This window comes from Pomacea canaliculata, linkage group LG1, assembly GCF_003073045.1.
Source record: "Pomacea canaliculata isolate SZHN2017 linkage group LG1, ASM307304v1, whole genome shotgun sequence".
In the NCBI taxonomy this organism is placed as follows: domain Eukaryota; kingdom Metazoa; phylum Mollusca; class Gastropoda; order Architaenioglossa; family Ampullariidae; genus Pomacea; species Pomacea canaliculata.
Genome location: NC_037590.1, coordinates 40,951,720 through 40,973,656, shown reverse-complemented (window position 1 = coordinate 40,973,656; position 21,937 = coordinate 40,951,720). Strand labels below are relative to the sequence as shown.

Genomic DNA, 21,937 nt, shown 5'->3' with positions numbered 1-21,937 from the left:
ATCTTTTGTTTCTTTCCTTTGATGTGTTTATTTTATTTTTATTTTCGTTTAATGAATGTGTAAGAACTTGGTATTGCTGTAGTTGTTACTTGCAGACACACTCGCAGTTCCAAGGCACAGAGTGCATCTCACATTCTACTTTCAAGTCACTCTCGGCCAGAAATAAAACTGCGACTGCAGATCACTACACCTGAGATGTGCTTCCCCTCTTGTTTAATCTCCTCCAGTTCGATTACACAAGATGACATGTACATCATCGAACAAGGAGCACAACTGTGTGAAGCAGCATAATTCAAGGCACATTGTAAAGAACTAAATAAAAAGTTCATAAATAAAAGTGAACTGGACCTAGAGGGATAAAAAATTCAAGTTCTGTACGCACTTTGATTACACACAACTTTCTTGGCACAAGAAAAGGGTTGTTTCTGAAACCACATTAAAGTGAAAGAGCATCACAAAGTCATTGATGTCACGTCAGGTTTAATTACCTTCACCGGTCACAACGGCTTGTCGCCAACGTCATCATTGTCGCGCAAACATCGTATACAAGTCACATTCGTGGGAATGGCACTTCATTGTAAAGATCGTAAAATAAATGCAATCTTCAAACAGGAAAACACAGATGAACCAGAACGGAATTCCTGGGAACGGAATTAGTCAGAAAGGGAGAAAATTATCATGGATTCTGAACAAACTGCTGATTCAAGATTCACCAAAGTGCCGTCTGTAGTATGTAAATAATATATATACATACGTTTCGAAATATGCAGTCGGGGGGGAAGCGACAACATTTTGTGTAGTATTGTGAAGCAGGTTGCGCTCCCTGATTATGCATGTAATAAAATCGAATACCTTTGAGTGATCTCGACGAAAAAACGAGTCTAAACCGTGAAAACATTGTCGAAACAAAATTGCGTCTTGCACGAGGCATCTCGAAGATTTAAGCGCTGGGAAAAATAACCAATTCGAAGGCTGAGCATGATTAATAAATTACGAGATTGCAGTATTGAAGTAAATGAAGGAGACGAAAGAAATGTGCAAGTATTTACACTCTGCATCATCACGTCCCTGACGTGGTCACCTGGTTGGAATGGCTAAGAGGCAAGGGCTCGAGGAGCGAACCTTGATCATTGTCATCCTCTTGAACATCACGCAGAAACGGCATACCAAGCAGCAGAACAACAACAACAAGACTCAACAACATCTTGCATTTTCTTCTCGCAAAATGTTTTCTTTGAATCTAAGGGCTTTCTACCTTTTTTTCTCTTTTTAAAAAATTGTTCTGCGCTCTTCTCACATCAAAGCTAACCGGGAAAGCCTACTCCCTCATCTACTACTGGCGATGAAAGCAATACATGCTAGACAATAAACAACAGTTCATCGTTTGACCTCAAGTCGCAGGTCGTTTCAAGACGCTACCCTTCGGCAGCCAACTGTCATCACCGGGTATCGCAAGTTAAAGGTCTGCGACAGGACAAATATTTTATTTAAATCACCGGGTTTTCAGTTCAAAACTGCAAACATCATGTACAGAAAGAGGCCAAGTCTGTGAAGCCTGGAATGTCCGTGGATATGCCTAAAGAACATATGGCCAATGCTGTCCTTTGGGCGTCTGTAGCGTTAGCAGCACAATCGCATTCACTCACATTTCTGAAAGGAATATGTTTGATTTTGTCTATTCATTTTTTCCTAGGCTTGTATTCCAAGAATGTTAGGAGAAGAGGTGGCTGTTCAGACAGAGCTAGAGAAATAGCATAAAGAATGAACTAGAATTCAAACAAAATTGCACTCTTGTCAAACTTTTACGAAAGCTTTCACATCACTCGGTTTGCTTACTCCGAAAAGTCTTGAAACCTCGGAGGCAAGCGCGAACCTACCCCAGTCCTTCCCTAACGCCAGAATAGAGCATCCACCGCAGTGGTACAAATGACACAATCACGTTTTCTAAATGACGTGGTTACTTTTGTTTGTTTATTTGTTTGTATGTACAGGCACGAACACGGGTACTGGAGAATGCCTGACATTGCAGTGGCATGTCGAGAGGAGCTCAAGCGACTCGGGAAAAGAAAGTGATGTCCGCTATTCTGACTCCCTCTGGCGTCAACAGGGCGTGACAAAAGGTCGGATAGTGACTACAGTCACACGCACACCCGAATGTGTGTTAATGCTAAATCACTTCACACTATACAGATGGGATGAAGGTGGGTAGGGGAACAGAGACTTCGCAGTCTTTAGATGCCAAGCAGATAGTTTTGATAAAACTCAGCGGCGGCTGCTTTTAAAAAAAGTGTGGAACTAGCGAATGCACACACACACACATACACACCACACACACATATCAGCTTTTAGAGAGACACACGTGAAACTGATCGAGCGCACTAACACGTTCAGAACATAAATATACATGCAGTCCATCACATCAGTTGTAATAATAATAACGACGACGACGGTGATGATGATGATAATAATCTTCAGAAAAATTCACTATGTCGGACATCTCAGAAACTTCGAAAGGTTCCTTGTTAATATTCCGCAGCGTTTGCTAAGTTATGGCAGAATGGGTGTGCTTCACAGAGCCAGGGATGATCCCTCAACCCCAACTGTCCTGTCAGAAAGTATGGCACGCTAGATAAAGACAAGGTGGACCTTGTTCTCCTAACTTGATGTTTTGTCTCCTGTTCACGTCTCCCACAGATATTTAGACTGGTCACACCCTTCACACCCAGTATCTGCCATTGGGGATGAGAACGGGGAGAAATGTTAGTTGTGTGGTGAGGACATGGGGGTAGGGTGGGGAAAAAATCATACTAGACGGCACCTTCCACGGAAAATCAACATTAAACAAGCAGGCTGTTAAAACATCTCCGGAAATACGGATGCACATTTTGAAAACATCAACGAAATCCTCTAGCACACATCGAGGGAAATTTTTCAAAAATTTTATCACGCTTGCTTCCCTTGCACCCTGTCGCATTTAGGATTGCGTCCCTTGGGTGGGATGTGAGCTCACAGGGCATCGTCTACAGTCGACAGATCTGGTCCTACGATTTTCCCTAAATTACCCCCACGCGTCCATCCTCCCTCCGAACATGCACACACATTCACACACGCACTTATAGATACCAACCCCATCAATGTACATGTTTTAAATTTAAACAATGAAACTGTGGCATCAGCTATTTTCCCTACAATCTTATCGAGCGCCGTTTAAGCTGATACAACTGACACAACAAAGTATTATCACAACCTTCGCATGATGATATAATATGAGTTCCCTCCTCCTGAACCACACATAAATATTGTTGCAGCCTGGAAACGTCTGCCGTGATTAGTCTCCCTTCGAAAGCTCGACCCACATTCAAAATGTCTTTCTGGAAAAATACTGCACTGCCTATTCGTTTAGTTCACGCGTCCGCCCTCTCCAGCAGCTGTGTGGAGGAGAAAGCACAGCAAGAGTGGCTATGAATTGGGAAGGGGGATAGATGTCGTCAACACCGCACGCAGGGGACGTCTGCCTCGGTTACCTCCTCCTTGACCTCCACTCGAACGAGCGGGTGAGTGGCTCCCCATGTGGGCAACATGAGCGCCATGCATCCCCAGCGAGCCCGGCGTCGGTCTGTGCGTATGCACGCTAGCGTTCATGTCACCCTTCCAGAAGTGCATGGCTTCGCTGTGGGAACCAAGGCTGGACGCCGACCTGCGGTCTAGCTCTTGCAGGAAGCTGGCTGACTGCCCGAAGAAGGAAGTCTTGGCTGTACAGTTCTGCCTGCGATACTTGTAGTGCGCGAAGGATTGGCAGGGTAACAGGAGAGGAGGGGGACCGGACGGGAGAAGGGGTGGTGTGGTCTCTACGCAACGGCCCCGGCCCCTCCTGGCAAGCAGCTTGTCCTCCAGCCCCGGAAGGATCAGAGGAGGAGGGTCTGGAAGATGCTTGACGAGTTGTCGAGTTTTTTCTGGCTTCGACCGCAGCTTTTTTTCCCTTGATGACTCTCTGGTGGAGGAGAAGGAATCGGTGAATGTTCTTTACCAGCTTTCAGCACAACAGGCCCCGACAAGGGTACCTCCGCCTTCATATCCTTCCCATCTATGGGGCTTTTCTCTGTGTTCTCCAGCGACGACTGCGGGGGTGACATGTCCACGTCTTCGCCGACCTCGTCACTCCGCCGCAGCCCGCCGAGGTCGCTAGTCGATGACGACGTGGCCGATGATGACGATGATGAAAATGAAGACGAAGAGGAGGAGCTGTCAGCCGGTGTTGGTGCGGGCGAAAGAGCTTCGGTCTTGAGCGGGGGAGTGGAAGACGGACAGTAGTTGAAGTCGGAGGTGTTCTCCACGCGCGCGTTGAGGATCTGGTCCAGGTACTTGGTGCTGACGGTACGCAGGTCCACTACGGCCTCCACAATGCGGGCAAAGAGCAGTGATCCATCACCGTGGTTCAGCAGCAGCTGACACTTAAGCGCCATAGCGATGTCCGCCTCCAGGTTCTCAAGCAGACGGGTCGTTCGTTAGGCCCTCGCGATCTGCAGGCAAGCGGTGTATGACTTTAGGAAAGGGGATGGGTAAGAAAATGAAATAAAAAGAAGAAAAAATCGAAGGAAGGAAGAAATAAAGAAAAAACAGGCCTATAGATAGGACAGACAGTCGACTACCAATACAGAAGATGGCATGAGCTTTTTTAACTTTTTGACTTCAGTACACAGTCGCGAGGTCTCCTGTACATCGAGAGATGGCACAAATGGCGTTCACGAACATTCTCTGTGACCTCAGATTTCGCGAGAAGAGATTAACATTAGAGGAGGGATCAGAAAACAAGAGAAAGAGAGAGGAAGAGGAAGGATGTCGAAAGTTTTTCTTGACCTTTTTTTACTGACGTTACCACCGGTTCTCGGTCTCACCTGGACAGAAGAGGACGAGGGCGCAAAGCAGTGAGACCTCCACGTCGGTGAGATCCAGCTTCCGCAGCTTCAGCACCAGCTGGTGGAAGTGCGCGAACACTTCCCCGATGAGGCCCAGGCGGGAAGGACCGTCGCAATGCAGGCGGAACTTGAGCTTGTCGTCCAGCCAGTGCTGGCCGCTCAGGTGCACGTGCGTGCAGTCGTGGATGACGGCCGCCTCTAGGATGCAGCTTTTGATCAGCACGCGCTGGTCCTCCTGCGCCAGGTCCAGGAATTGCGGGATCTCCTTGGCGAAGGTGCTGATGCAGCGCACGATGGTTGGGATGTAGCGGGTGTAGATGCTCTTGGACTTTTCCAAGCTCAGGATGTCGGTGGGCTGCACACACACCCGTCAAGCATTTAGCCTCGTTCTGAGTTGCCGTCAAGCAGCCCCCTTTCTCACCTTTTGTTCTTTCCCCCACCACAGACTTTCTGATCAATTAATCCAGTGTGCGTGTAGCTGTGAGAGATATTGTATATGAAGATAGATCGGAATGTGTGTGTGTGTATATATAGAATACCTCTTAGAGGAGAAAGAATAAAGAATCTTTAATCAACCGAAGAATTTTTTCTCACTTTATATAGTACAAGGACATATTCAGCGCGGAATCCCAAATTAGGGTATGCACACAACAATTTTATCATTGAATAAATAATTTCTTTAACATGCGCTTGCTCATCACAAAGCACAGGCCTGGGTTTGGGTGGCATGCAGAATAATAAATCTGATTGCTAAATTGGAAGGACAGGGTAGTCGAAGGGATGTCAGTGAGTGGTTGGACCTAGATGAAGGACATCTGACGACGAGAAGGCAGACAAGACTGAAAAACAGACCTCCTCTGGGGACAGTTGCTTGGCGATGGCATCGTAGTCAAGCACAGCGGCTTTGAAGGCGTCGTGGATGGCCAGCACCATCTGCTCCGTCTTGACCTGCTTGTCGATGTCCACGGCGCCACTAGCGCTCTGCGGCAGCACGAAGAAGCTGTTGCTGCTTGGCCGGTCCTTCTTCGGGCAGCGGCCCAGACGCACGGCTGGCGAGGACAAGAGACAGTGAGAGTGAGACAGGATGAGATACAGAAAGTGGGAGACAGATACAGGTGTAAGTGAGACACAGACAGTGGGAGAATGGGAACTTGAGTGAGACGTGAGAGTGAGCGATGGTGTATATCCTTTTCAAGAGACTTCCTAAAAATAAATTACAAGAATTTGATAAATATTAATAGGTTTTTGTGTTTAGCAAATATTTTCAAGGATATTTTTTTCTCATCGCTTTATGCAAACTCTCGAGGCAGTGTATGTATATATTTCAAAAAACTGTCGATCGTTTCTGTGGCTGGCTGTTACCTACAAAGCCCGCGAACCAAAAGCGTTTCTCGCTCGCCGAGAGCGACGTTCCGCAGAAGTTGTACCGAACACAAGAGGCCAGCAAGCCAGCTTGAAGGTTTGTTGGCAACTTGCACGTTGGGTGAGCTTCACTTAATTGTCTATTGTCGTGTAGGTGTTCTTACAGTCACTATACGGACGGGAAAAGCAAGCGCTAGTCATGACACAAACTCAGTCATTTTGTCTGCATCATCAGCGCGTTCTCCATGTATTTTTTTTTTCCGGAAGAAACGAATTACCTTTTGGCAGGCCAACCCAGAAAGAGCTAACCTTGGGATGCAGGAAATATTTCTAAAAGTATCAGCTAGAAGTAGAGCAGGAGGATGCCGACAGCAACAAACAGCCCCCACCCGTCAAAGAAAAATTACACACACCCCTCCCCCCAAGAAAAAAATGATGATGATGAAGAAGAGAATGTAATAGTTTTGCTTGTTATCTAGATAGGGAAAAGCCGTAAAGGGCACCAGCCCCTTGCTTATCCCGAGGTTAGAGCCGTATACCTTCGTGTGACATGCCCACGGTGACGCACTTCTGCAGGCGGCAGTACTGGCATCGGTTCCTGCTGATGCGCATGATGAGGCAGCCCTTGGGGTTCTCGCACGGCTTGTACGTGATCTTCTGGCGAATGGTGCGCCGGAAGAAGCCCTGCAAATGGCAGCAGCCGTCAGAACCACATGTGTTCCCGTCAAGACCAGTACTGCCCATCATCCCTCCTCCCACTCTGGAGACTAACCGTGGGCGGTGCAGAGACACTCTCTGACATCACACTGCCATATCCACCTGACCCCCGCCATCCCACCTCCTTCCATAACCCTTTTATTACCTTTTCTTTTTTTATCAACATCATTAATATGGCTAACCTTCCCTTCTTTCCCCCCGAGCTGAAGAGTCTGGCACTGCCTTTCTTGGTTGGAATCCCTTCTTTGTAAAATAAAAAAACTCCCCCCGTCCACCATCCCTCCCAGTGTTCGCCCTCCGACTACCGTGACCACCTGAGGAGAAGACAGGTCAAAGCGGCATAGTGCAGGTGCAAACATAACTGTTGAACAGGTGCAAACGCAAGGAAGGCTTCAAGACAAAAGTACCATCTTTATGTCTACAGCCTTGGGATGCCAGACGCCAGACTCTAACTTGTAAGAACACTAATAAGAAACAAATAAATTGTTTACGTGGTTTAAAGAGTGTGTCAGAAATGAAGTGAAGGGGAGAGTTTAATAGAGGTTAGCCCGCACTGGAGTAACAGCTCACCAAAGTCATCTACATCGGAATGTTAAGGCAGCAGATATATCCCCAGCCAAGACTATATATATATATAAAATGTTGATGCACATATAGGCGAGGAACGCCAGTAAAAACATCTCAGAGATAATTACAAAAGAAAAAACCCACTCTGAAAGAGACTACAAGTTTGCGGTAATTGAAAAATCATTTTGGCACACGTAGTTCGATGTACAGATTGACTGATATAACTTGTTCTGTTACATTCTGGTGTGTGGGAACCCCCGCTCCCCGCTTTACAAAAAACTTTGAAGTGTAGAGTCGCCGAGACTGAGCAACATGATGCCATATTTTCCAGTTGGCTCGACCACCGCGCAACACCCTAGAGGTCGAGTCCAACACTGACCTCTGCTGGAATGAAAATGCTGCTCAGTCCTGTGATTGCCAGCAAGCTCTCCCACAAACTCCCCATCCCCTCCATCACATCCCCTATCCCCATGGCCGACATCACACAATACCATTTTTGTAAGCAAACCCCCCACGTACTGCTTGTAACCGAACCACTACCTCCCTCAGATTGTATCATCTCGATATTGCCTCCAGTTCGCTCCTAGGTCAGCGCCCCAGACGACTAGTTAATTATTACTTTGTACATATTGATTGCCGACGTTCTACAGCTTCATTATCTGCTCCTCACATATTAAAGGCGTAGTGAGGCACAATTTTTCCAGGGACTGTAAAGTTCATTGCAAGGTACTATTTTCTCAAGTCTGTGGAATTCCCTCATCCCATTTCCGTTCTCAGATGATGAAATTATCATTATTCACAAAGGTCCACAAGACAGACAAGGATTGTTCATGGATTGGTCTACACTGTTAAGGCCACAGTCGGTGTATATGTTGTATATAAAGTTGATGTATATGTTGTTAACTAACTGTATCTGTCGACAAGTAAGAAAAGAATGTCTTTTTGAGGATGATGACGTGGACAGGCATGTATCTAAAAAAAGAACGGATGAAATAAGTATCCTGTACCGAGTCCTTAGAACTTGGCCAAGTCATTACAAAGATTGTGCCTTGAGAGAGACTTGGCACAAGGTGAGATGTCTTTGAAGACATCTTGAGTATGAACACTGGTGACTCGAATTCTGACATTGCCAGGTGTCAATAAAGTGACATGCACTTGTAACGTTTTTATTAGGTTCTCAGATGACACACATGGTGACAGTCGGTGTGACACTGCTGCTTCTTTGTGAAGAAATGTCAATATTATTTTTCTTTCTTTCGCTTTGTTTTCAGGTATGAACTGTTTTTATGGCACACTGCTCTATATTGCTGATAGATTCGGTCACCAAGCCCTCCCAACTCCTCCACCCCCCCAAAACACCCACCCGTTCACACATCCATGAGTCCGTCTGCTGTCTGTTCAGCTTGACTGAACAGTCTGTGCCTATTCTCTCTCACTTGTTTGGCATGTGACTGAGTCCGCCCTGGATTTGAAAAAAAAATAAATAAACTCGAGCATACATATACAGGCTTGCTCAACTAACCCTTCTCACCTGCACTCCTCCCCACGCGACCTTCACCCAAGTATTAAAGTGCACGTAGCCGCGCGGCACAGCCAGCAGGTAACACCACCAGGTGCTGGTAATGCAGTCGTGCAGATGACAATCCACCACGTGCATGGCTAGAGTACACACTGTCCCCCTCCCCCTTTATTTCTTCACAACGCCTCGAAGCCTATTCTCGTCAAACAAACAAGACAAGACGAACAACTGCAGGAGTGCAAGGCCTTCGAGACACGGCGTAAAACCCTCTTCTCGTACCTCGAGGGCCGAGTGCACTCCCCCGATACACCTGAGGAATCGTGAAGTGTCCCCCTTCGTGGATGTGATGTGCCGAACGAAAAAAAAAAAACAAACAAACCAAAAAAAAAAAAAACACCATGGGAGGGGGATGGAATGAAGGGGTTGGGGTGGGGGAGCTGGGGGGTCAGAAGGTGGGTCAGGCGCGGTCGTCTGCTGGTAGGTTCCGCCAGAAACGGAGGCGTGCACGCCGCCTGCGGCCCCAACCGCCAGGACGCGCGTTCTCCCAGGTGTCAGGTCAGCCTGACCCGGAGGGTGAGGCCTGGTGATTGGGTGGGCTGCTGGCGGCGTCTCTAAAGTGCTGGGTGACATGGGCGCTGAATGCAATCGACCGAGAAACAGTGTGACACGGCGGTGTGGAGCCTTTGACGGGAATAAACCGCGGAGGTCAAGAGAAAAAGAATCTTCTAGGAGATCAGACGAGACGAGCAGCAAGATATTTTTTTTTAAAAAATGTTTTGTTTTTTTTTAAACCAAGTTTGCCAAGATAAAAGACTAAAGAAATGAGGTTTGATAAAGACCGCTATAGACGAGGTCAGGATGACATGCACTCTCTCTCTCTTAACTGAACATTTGCGCGTTCGAGCGAGCATCATCTACCCTTTACTCCTCCTCCTAAAAAACCAAAACTGAAATAATATTTATTTATCCGTCGTGCGAAGAAATATTCTTGTAATGTGTGTGTGAGAGAGAAATAGTTGAAAGGAGTGTTATGCACGCTTGTAACGGTGTCAGTGAGGAAGGGAGGGTAGTGGCAGTGAACAGACCCAGTGACCTGGCATGGACTTGTGCACGTATGCTTGTCATTACATGTTGAGTGGCTTGCTATGGTTGCAGACGTGGGTACAGGGACACCCAGGCCTGATGGCAGTCTTATCGCCCACCGCAGTCAGAACACTCACCTTGCAACCTTCACATGAGAAGACGCCATAGTGGAAACCCGAGGCCTTGTCTCCACACACGCGACATAAGATGTGTCCGCCCTGAGGCGCTCCAGTCACTGCACACAAACACACAAACACGCAGACACGCGCACGCACGCACGCGCACACACATGCATGAGGTCAAGAGGGTGCACGCACGTCGATGAGCAGACGCACTCTTACGTCTGTACATGCGCCAGGGTCAATATGGCAACACATGTCAATAAAGCAATCGTTGCCAATAGAGCACGGCAGCCTGTGACCGACATACAATCATATCACCAACCCCGATGCATGATAAGGAGTGTGGGAGGGAGCGGGGACATGAATAAGGTCACAGCGACCTGGAGCAGCGATCTTCACTTAAAACAACATACCTCAGCTCCTTACTTACCTGGCTTCCCCTCATTACCTACCTGGCTTCACCTCACTACTTACCTGGCTTCACCTGCCATTCCTTTGTAATGAAGGAATATATATATATCACATATGTACGTGAATGTGTACCTGTACGCGTACGGTAATTTTTCAAAATGGAAATTAAAACTTGAGTATCTCACCCCAACCCCCGTCATTTTCTTTAAGCAAAAATCTTCAGCAAGTGCTGGAGAACAGAGAAAAGGACAAAACAGTTACCTGAGGACACAGGGCGTTTGGTTGGCCTGCTCATCACTCCAGCTACCACCATCCTGGTGGCCCAGAAGTCCGATGGATGGACACCCGATCAGGGGAGGTCTGCAAAAAGCCAGAATCACAGGATCACCACACACCAGGCCTCGTACAAGCCACACCGACGGATTAAGACCTAAGCCCCTCCCACGTTCCGCTCCACCATGCGCACAAACTTTGTTTCTTTTTTTTTCCCCTCTTCTTTGTATATAACTACGTCGAGGCACAGCTGTAGTCTAAAGAGGGTGGGAGACATGGGGTGGGTGGGCGGAGAGCTAAATTCGGAAGCAAGATTAACGCTGGCTCTGAATGCATGCAAATGTAGCTCGTTTGAAATGAAGTCGATGACAGCTCAACGGCCGCATCGCGTGGCAAGAGGCCTGCCTGGCTGTAAAATAACTGAAGGATCTCGCAGATATTGTATTCAATTGAGAACAGCATGCAAGAGCCGTGGCGCCACCTGCAGGTGGACTCGCACTCGGGTGAGCTCTACATCTCCGATCGACATCCGTCCATAGTTTGCACCTCTTCGCGTCCTCCGACACCACCCGCAGCTCGACTGACCAACAGATCGAAGTCTCTCCTGGATATCGCCTGATCCACAAACAGCAACATGCCCTCTGTACGAGCTGATATAGCCTCCACATCCCGGGTGCACTAAGCCATAATTATTTATTTGTTTAGGAGAAATATTTCGTTTATGACTGAGACATTGCTCCTTCGTTTTCTGTTTCTTTTGTGTATTTTATGTTCGAAAGTCCGCCAGTCTGTGAGGAATAAACGTCTTGTCTTGGCTGATGTCCCAGAAGCATTCAGAACAACAACCTCGGAGGGTTTAAAGGCAAGACCTAGACTCAGCACCCTACAAACCGATCCTGCTGTTTCCAATCCTGGCTTCCAACACTGGATCTGTTATAGAAAGAAGATCGGGTGTGTTGCAGATGCCAGTATACTTTCCTAACATGCAATGCACGAGCTGTGATACTTCCATTGAGCTTTACTCAGTCATAAAAAAATCTCAAGCAGTTACACCACTCTTTAGAGTTTGGAAAGTTTGGGTTGGAGGATGCAACAGTCCGTCGAGAGACACACACAGCCCCTCCGTTGTCGGCTCTTTTCCAAACATCTTATTTGTATGCGTGTGTATGTGTGTCTGTGATAATAAGAGAGAAAGAGATAAGGTATTGAATTACAATAACCAACAGAACACATTGAATGTTAACTCACAAAGCTCGAGCTCTTAAGAAACCGGTTCATACTGAGATTGTTTGCAAAGTTTGCTATCTCAATATTTAAAAGTGAACCAAGAGGTCAAAAGAGTTGTGCGTGTCTGGGTGTAAGAGAGAGAGAGAAGGGAGGTTGTGTAAAGGTAGGGGTAGCGGTAGGTAGGGTGGGTTCATTATTAGCGCTCGGTTACAAAGTCGCCAAAGTTGTTAATGTCTGTAGAAAAGCGCGTGGTCACGTGATTTTCTTTTCAACGCCAAGTGCTTTCATACTGGGTTCATGCAGAGGTGACGCCGTTTCACAATAATCCACGAAATTTGCCTTTGGAGTAGTCACCTCAGTTTCATTTACGATCATCGGGAGCTGAAAGGCTACCTTTTGCCAATTACCATGACGAGGATGCAAGGGCCGACCTTTGAAAACATAATAAGGGAATTGAATCTTAACGAAGGAGGTGCTGGGAGATGGGGTCAAGTTCTGTTTACACGAGGGGCATACAAGATGCAGAGATGCATGAAACCTTGTCCTCCACAACTCCCTTGTCGCACGCGGTGACCGAACATGATGTCACAGCATACCTCCTCCTCCCAACAGTGTTCGTAAAGTTCACGACCCCGAAGGGAGAGCATTGGAGGGTCAGGACTGTTTAGGCCATCTGTGCTCAATCATCTAAGCAGTGACCTGATTCGGAGCTTGCATTAGCCATCAGCAGACTCTTAATGGCGAAACCGGCTGGAGGGTGGGGTCGTGGAAGGTTCCTCCGGGAAGGTGAAACTACATGAAAAGTTGGATAACACCCAATGCAATGAAAGAAAATCCATGCGAAATGTATGGAGGCTTTACCAGGTAAGCAAAACCTGCCACGCTAGCGGAGTTTGTGGCAGCTGTGACAGCTGTTTCCAGGGTTTTTACAGCTGTACCAACATCGTGCACTGCAGCTGGTCTCGAAACTTGACTAATAAACAGATGACGGATCCGTTGTTTACAGAGTTGCCAGGAGAAAAGATTTCAATGATGCTAAAGTGACGATACCTTTCTGAAAGATGAGGATAGTTCGATTTAGTCTCTTGGCTGGCTGGAGGGGGGAACAAAACATCAGGTGACAGGGCTTTCACGGATGACCTTTGCTCAGCAGCGATAAACAGGTTGGGCACCTGTAAGACTGTCCACATCCTCGGGGTCGCTCTCATTGTGTCAACCGAACCACGTGACCAAACTAGGCAGGTTTACACCAGGTTGCTGTTGTCATAAAGGGGGTTCAGCAAGATCACTGAGCTTTTCATATCGTGGTTTGGTGTACGTATGGGTGGGGTGGGACTGTCTCGAAACCATAAACTATTGGATTTATTTCGCCGAGAAATCTTCTGAGTACACCATTGCACACATAATACATACACATACATACACACCCGAAACGCAAGCATGCACGCACACGGGCTTGTGTAGAAAAGAATACTTGACGACACTTAGCTGTTGACAGATTGTAAGTGATCCACTCGGTCATTTTTTTTGAAAACCATGGCTGTTTCCCGTTCTCTGCACGAGTATTATTAAGTGGACCTCAAAATAGTAGTCATGAAATCTGATAAGTAAAAAGGTTTCTCCGTACAGGGTGCACGTCCCAAAAATCGATGTGGACACGAGTCTGTGACATTTTTTTTAAGGATGGGCGGTGTTACATATGTTTTGTCATTAAAGCTACAGCTAGCGAGAGAACTAGGACTGTGTTCATTAATGTAGTGGTTCTAAAAGATAAGCGCGCCTCTTTCTTTGTCTCTCTCAACTGGCTTGCCTTCTGTCTCCAAGACCCATTGGCACTAAACAGTGATCCAGCCTAGTCCACCCGCTTCATTAGTGATTTGCAATGTGGTTGTGACAGTCGCTCTGATGTCGTGTGCGCGTTTTTTTTTTCGCACAGAAATCTCCTGTAGCCTTTGCTTGGTTTCCCAGGAAGAAGAGAAGCAGTCTGTCATCACGAGGCCTCTGGGACAGTCTAGACTGTCGAGAGAGACATGAGACAGGTACAGAGGCACCAAAGACTTGCCAGTGGATCGTGCCATTGTCAGAGAGTTGGCAAAACATTACTGTGCTTGTACCCTACCCCTTCCCAAAAGTCTTTCCGAAAACATATTTTAATTGCTTCCTTGCTTCCTATGCAATTCATACAGTGCCAGTCAGGTAAGACGAACGCTTCAGGTGTCTCGCCATTACATAAAACTGACCCAGGGTCGCTTTCGGAGACAGGGTACTTGTCTGACAGACGGTGCGCACCACGTGTCTCAACCTTAGGAAACACAGCCCTGCTACTTTGTCTCTAAAATTACTGTGTAATGAGTTGAGGTAGATCTTTTATTGTAAGAGAAAAGCAGTTGCTCTCAAGATGGCCAAGTGAGCGGGAAAACACACAGTCTTCTCCGCAATCTTTATAACTCTCAGTGACATTCCTCTGAACTTGTCCCACGTGACAGTCGATACCTATGTTCCAGAATGAGAAAGGGCCACCACTGGATTTCCAGTAACAAACCCTAAACTAAGCTTCAGCAGACAGACGCAAATACCTCGGAGGTCAGTATCCATGTCAGAGGTCCTCGTCCTGCCTTTGATCCAAAACCACCGGGCTCTCCGTGGGGCTACCGGCATGGTCTGGAGGTAAATGAACTCCTGGTTTAGCCAGATAGCCTCGGCATAAGTTAGTTCCCACGCTCGCATGTCTACGAGAGAAAGAGATGGCAAGAAGTGAGAGATAGTCCTGAGGTGGGTTGGGTTTAGTTCTTCCTTTCCGTCGGCGGGCGGCCTGGTGGTGCAACGGTTAGCGCCTGTTACCAATGTAGTGAAGGTTGGCTGTCCTTGAGTTCAGCTCTCGTCTCGGGCACACTGGTTTTTTTTATCCCTGCATGTGGCATCTGTTTACAGGCCTTGACATGTTAAAGCTGGCTCGGCGTCAAACACCATTTCTCCCCACTCCTCTTTCCCGTCGGTCTGGTTGTCCTCATCTATGTCAGGCACCTAGGTCGTACTGCCCGCTGTTCCCTCCATCTCGATCCACAATGTTGCTCTCATTGTCCCGGCTGGGAGACATGGAGGGAGCAACTCGGTGCACCTTCATCCAGGCGGCCACGCATGCACGTGTCGACGCCATACTTTCTAAACGCATGTCTGGAGAAGATGATAAATTATTTCCAGTGTCGGCTCGGGCCAACAGACAGTTGGAATATTGATGTATGTCCAATAGCTAGCAGATGTCAAAAAACACAGCTTTGCAACAAGGCAATACCATGTTTTAAAAAAGACCAAAAGGATGTGTGCATTTCCTCCGCCCAATGTTCACAACTACCGGGTCTGGCCAGAACGGTCGCACCATGAGAATTACAACAAAAGCACATGGACCCTGGTAGAGGTAGAAGCTGGAAGGAAGTGTAGCAGACAGAGAGAGAGAGAACATGGCGAGTGTAAGAGCAAACAGCTGCAAAAGACCATTTTGATTGATGGCGGCTGCTGGAATCATCTGGTATAGGCGTACCGACCTTTCCTGGTAGAATCAAGTTGCTGGAAATAAAATTGTCTCCTTTTCGTGGTTTTTTTTTTTTTTTTTGTAAACTGTTTTCCAGGGACGGTGGCCATCTGTGCCAGGCTGCTTAGAGTGCTTCACGGCGATGTGTGACACAAGGGTGCACACGGCTCGTGCGACTCCCTGCACTTAACATGCGCAGAAAACTCTCGAAAGGACAAAAAGCTCAGCGCTACCGGGAGTGCTCGGACTACTTCCCATCTTGGCCTAGTCAGCAACCCCCTGTACCATCCTAGCTTAAAAAAAAACAAAAACACCTCAGATGAAAAAAACTGATATGTAATAAAAGCAGAGGTTACATCTGCCAAGTGAGCTGTAAATTATGAACGTCAGCTGTTTGATACAAAGATATCAACTCCCCAACCCTTGCTTTCAAGTCGTTTGTTATTCCATGCGCATACCGACAGACATACATGCAATCTCATGCACAGAACATTAATTAGCAAGGAGTATATAACCTTCAATGAGGCACGTAACCACTCGACAAGGGGCATGTAACCACGCACACAGGGGCAGGTAACCAGCTCAAAGAAGTTATGAGCCCCATGACAAGGGCATGTAATCATTCGCTGAGGGACATGTAACCACTCGCAGCATCTGATCTTCGTAATGAGGTGGTAGAGGCAGAGCTCGATCACACTGAGGCCATAAAATGTCTGTCTTCTTCAGGAACGCCTGGCTGTCGCATCCCTCCATCATGAAGGAGTGGGGTGACAGTGGGTGACTGTCGTCAACGTCAGCTGTCACGTATTAAGAACCAACGAAAATTGATTTTTCAAACTTGTCATTCGACTTGCTAACAAATGTGCCATCATGACTTAAAGGTTTAGTTTTTTTTTCCTTTTTCATCCTTTTTGGTGGCCAGAGCTGGCATAGTCTGGCCTGTATAACTTGTCGTCTGCTGTCCATATGTGACAGTTGGTAGGGAGCTTGGCTCCATGAGGTGTGCACACCTAGGGTCGGCATCAACCTGCTCCAGACATTAGTTCCCGCGCTGTAGACAACTCTTTACAGGAGGTTACCATCTCCCCCTCCGCCTTCCGCCATTCCGTTCAAATGATGGACTTTGTTAAAAAAAAAACAAAAAAACCACGTGAGCGCTGGGGCTCAACCCAAAAGAAAACGAAAGAAAGAGGAAAAAAACCAGAAAGGAAAAAACTAATTTGGGTAACAAGCATGAAAATAGTAAAAGCACCAAAGGTAACCTGTGACCTGCCGACTCTTCTCTGTCTTCATCCTCTGCTCGGTGATATTTTTATATTTTAATTTATTGAATGTATTTCGAGAATGAAAATGGAGGCATTCACCCAGATTTTGGCAAACTGTATCTTGCACTAAATGTTACCCAGTCAGTAGAAGAAAAAAAACTGCACCCCACTCGACCTTTAACTGCTGGGAAATGCAGGCTAGAAGGAAGTCACGTGCAATCGTGGCGAACTCTAACACAGTTTGTTCAGCATCCCATTTGAGGAAGGGGAAGAAGAGAGGCTTGGCGTTGTGGTGGTCAACGTCCACGGCTAGAGCTGACGTCACAACGGGTCCAACCGCCATGTAAGTGATACAGGCTTTACAGGATGTACGTTTTGTGTGTACTTGGCCCTCAAACAGCGGCAGCGCCTTCAGGCGTCCGACGGAGTTAAAAAAATCCTCCTAAAATAAAAACGAAAGATACTCATCGCTAAACATGTGCGGCCTCGTTCCCAAACCAGCCTGTGACTTGTGCATGCTTGACATTTCCCCTTCTACCCTACCTGTACCTCAGACTGTTTCTCCTCCCGCTCGCCGTCATGTGGTTTTTGCTGCTGACACGGGGTACAACAACAGCAACAAAAACCAACCATCCTCCTTCCCGCGCAGTCTGGTGGCTATCACATATCAGCCAGACCGAGTAGTCTCGGGTTCACATCTCGTCTCATTCACGCTATCTTTTTTTAAAAAAATATCTTTTTATTCCTCTTCTCGCTGGTTTCTATTTATAGAGCAGACTCCATTGCCGTGACGCAGCCTTCTTTGCTCGCGCTCGGTTAGACGCCAGCCGCATCCATTTATCCATTCTTCTCTTCTCGGCAGTTACTATTACCATGTGCTGAGACAGCTTCAGCAAGGATGCCACACACACATATAAATAAAACAAATAAACAACAAAACAAACAGGATGAAGAAAGAGAGCTCACTCTAAGAACAAAGTAGAGTTACCTCTCATTAAACGCCCTTTGCTAGTGTGACGTAGAACAAAGCCAATTTTCAGAACGCCTGGTGTATATATATATAGAACCTATTTTTTAAAACTTCTTCCCCAAAGGACAAAGACAGGCAAGGAAGGTACTGCGCCGGAAGCCTGGTTGAAGGATGACGTGTACTTTAAGTACGGATGTACACACATGATGAACCCTACCCTAACCGTCTGGCATCCTTTATTGTGTTACAACCCTGACTAAGGAGTTTTTTGTTTACAATCATTCAGTCGTCTGTGCACACTCATGTGTAGATGTTACTGGTCTCTGTTCAACCTGGATACCGGACGTAGGTATTCATCTTCAAGATTTCTGTAGGAGTGTTGATTCAGCTCGCATGTAAAATACACCCACCTCCAAATTAAATACCCGGGTATTGGGCATCCGCTCCGTAAATTGAGTAAAAGCAATTAGGGGAGGTTTTAAGATGCATCGAACTATTAAATCGATGATGTTGATGATGGCAGCTCACAATAATCGAGGAAGAAATCAGAAACATTGACAACAATGACAAAAATGATTTAACTGCTTCAGAAAGAGTTGATTGAAAGTGACCGTTGCTGTCCATTAGGTGCGTCCAAGAAAAATAATGCTCTTTGTTTTAAATCAATGTCCGTCTCAATTTTTGTTGAAACCGCACCAGAAAAATTAAATGAAAGCGCAGTTTGAGCGATCAGAACTGTAAATAGAAATCCATATCACTAGGCCAGTGCTTATCCTACCTTGTATTTTAACAAATATTTCGAGAATCTCGAAGTTTATCAAGTAGACGAAGGTAATTATTTTTTGTTTCCTTTTTGTGTCACCCAACACCCTCCTTTACTCCACCTTCCACCATTTCACCCGATTTCCTAAGTCAAAGGTTGTGAATAAATAAAAGATACGGAAATTCAATATTATCTCCATTAAGACTTTTTTTCTTCTTCTTCAAGTTTGTAGCCAAACATCGTCCCCAAGTGTTGTCGTTCTCACATCAGACTTCCTGAGACCCAGCGCCATCAAGTATAAAACTACAATTGCTTTTAAAGACACCTGAGATCTGCCAGAAAGCGAACACTGGCTTCCTCCTTTCCTGACATTTACTGCATAACAAATAGTTCACGTGCATTGTGTGACTGTTTGTGTTTCCCAAAGTTAAAAAAACTGCCCGAAGACATCAGTTACATGTGTTTATTAATTTTTTCACAGTTAGTGGATCTTTAAACACAGTATGGCGCTAGTGTAGTAGTATCAAAAGAACTATGGTCGTCATATTGTTATAATTATTTTTTTTTGCCATTTATATTGCTTTACTTGTCACCAACAGACCATCGGCTCCAAACGCGCGCGCGCGTGCTTCAGTGTGAGTGCGCGTGTCTCCAAAGTGATATTTGCACCGAACTCTACTAAGTATCCCATCGGTGACCAAACACAGTCAGTGTATATATATTATATAAGCCAGAAATAAACAAAAATCGCAAAAAACCAAAGCCCTAAGCTGTCAATCAGTAAAATCAAGAGCTGGATAAGCTTTGATAATCCCGAGCTTAACAGAGCTCAAAGCTGGTGTTAATGTCGTTTGCAACTTTCTGATTTGTACATCCTGCTTAGTGGTTGCCAGTCAAGCTTTCACGAGTGAGTAGAGGCTGATAGACAAAATAAAAATTACTGAGACTCAGGGGGTCAAGTGAGGATGCGAACAACCCATCAACGACTTTGCTGTAACATGGTTACTGGCTATAACTGTCCATAACTGTTGTCTTCAGGGAATTGCCGTGGGCGTACACACTGGTGCACATCCACCAGCATCTGTCTGAATAGTGGTAGCTTATAAAATACTTATTTCCTTGCAAATAAATACGCGAGAAAGCATGATAGAAAACGTATCATATTATTTTCATTTTATTCATATCATCATGCTGAATGGTTCAGCGGTGGACGAAATGATCGCTCGTATAAATTCTATTTACTGTCCGTACAGTTTAACAGGTCATATGGGCACTTTACGTATGGGAAGTAGATGCCAACACTAATGGAACCCAGCATCCATTCCTAGCGCCTGGAAGTGAGAAAAGTAAAGGTGAGAACATAAAGCAATACCTGCGGTCTGGGTGAGTGGAGGACGAGGGAAGCCCGCAGTGATACCCGGGATAAAACCACGAGTGGAGGCAGAAATGTGGCGAAAGACAAAACCTCGCGAACCTGGCGCTCGCCTGATCCACAACCTCAGCTGAGCTCTTGGAGTGCCTGACCCCCAGACTCCTGGGAAATGTAGCCCCTATCTTCTGACCCTTTCTTTGTCTCATTACTCAGGTCCTTTCACACTTCGAGAGATTATGTAACGATTGTGAGCCACGAATGTGTAACTGCACTATCCCCTATTGCCAAATTACTTCTGCATCAGGAAAAATTGAGTTAGATAACCGTGCAAAAATATACACAGGCACGCGGGTGCGCGTGCACACACACATACACTCACACGCACGAGCGACGATGCCGATGGAGATGCAAACCAACTTTAAACAAAGTTCACAATTGACAGTGGAAATGCTTTTAAAAAGTACAAAAGAGGAAATAAAACAGAAGATTACGGAAAGATAGGATTAAAAAAAAACAAACAAACAAACAAACGAATTAGCGAAGTTAGCGCTAAAAATTAAATATAAATACAAGTATGGAGGTCTTTAACAACACAGTCAGAACAGTTATGTACTCACCCAGAACTTACTCGAGTGATGGACACTGGTCACGGTACTTTCGCTTTCTCAGATATTTGTCACATTTCCAGATCAAAGGTTAGCGACTGGCTTCTCTCTTGCACAGTTGTGGCCTCTGAATGACGATTCCTACTCCACGATCGCTATTCCTACACTAACCCCACTCCAAACCACTTACACCACCCCACAACCCCCCTTCTTTTAGCTATTCGTTTTTTTTCCGCCGATTTTCTTTTTAAACTAAAACCAATATGGACAAAGGCATCTTTCCGTCCAAAGGATAAATCAGGTTGCACATCTTGGTGTGATTGGCAGTCACACTGGCACGAGTGAAACGAGGGCAGGAGCTTAACGGAGACTAAACTTTATCTGGAAGTTGCAAGGGCCGCCTCAACCCATCTCGCATTCATGTATTAGGCAATAGAAAGCCGCAGATTTGTAGGTTAGCTATTGTTGCTGCGGTGTCTTTGCATGGGCGGACCGCTTATGAATGGCAGGCGGCGCGTGAGGCCGGAGAATGCCACCGCCCCTAAAGCATCGACCGCCCTGACATCACCATGACCTTAGCCAGCAGACAACCGATTCGCTCCGTTCATTCGGAGACGGCGGCCATATTCGAGTTATATTGATCCTTGGCTTGGTACGCTTCTGCTTGAGGTAAACAAGAGGCTCGTCAGGTAACGCCGGTTCGTTTCCGACCTGTCGTCGGCGACCGGTAAAAATTCCGATCGTTCATCGGGGATGTCGGGGGTTGGTTTCGATGACATGTACTGATGTGCAGAGGTTGCGGCTGTCGACGAGAAAAATGTGGGTAGGTTCTTCCTGGTTGCGGTTTCCGCACAAACCCTTTCGTGTTTCGTGTCCTCAGCTGCCCTGCAACGAGGCGAATATCGCTTAGTGCAGCAAGTGTGATGAGCTGTCCTGGTTTCTGGCGAAGCTCGACTCGCGAGATGCTGGCGGACTACACTTTAAAGATGATGGAGATTTTTTAAATTTTTTTGGAGGGGATTTTTTGTGTGTAGTGTTTATTTCTTCGTCATGGGTACGTAGCGCACGAATTGATCGACTCCGGTTTTAGCTCAGTCATTTTTGTTCAGGTCAGCTCAACCGCGAGAGGCACGCGCGCCATGTTGCTCGACCTCTAGCTCCGCGAAACGAGTGCATCGCCCGTTTCTGTGTCACCTTCTAATCTTGCGCAGGGTGACAGCATGACCCCCCGAGTAA

At 46.5% G+C, this 21,937-nt stretch overlaps 1 protein-coding gene across 1 annotated transcript; it reads right to left on the bottom strand.

The window, feature by feature from the left end:
* Positions 1-196: 196 nt before the first annotated feature.
* Positions 197-21,527, bottom strand: LOC112573798 (ecdysone-inducible protein E75-like). Its single transcript, XM_025254406.1, is given in 8 exon segments — positions 197-4,505; positions 4,507-4,520; positions 4,896-5,271; positions 5,769-5,965; positions 6,818-6,962; positions 10,302-10,399; positions 10,959-11,057; positions 20,714-21,527. Coding segments are annotated over 7 exon segments (1,482 nt in total). The 5' UTR covers positions 11,011-11,057; positions 20,714-21,527; the 3' UTR covers positions 197-3,905.
* Positions 21,528-21,937: the final 410 nt, after the last annotated feature.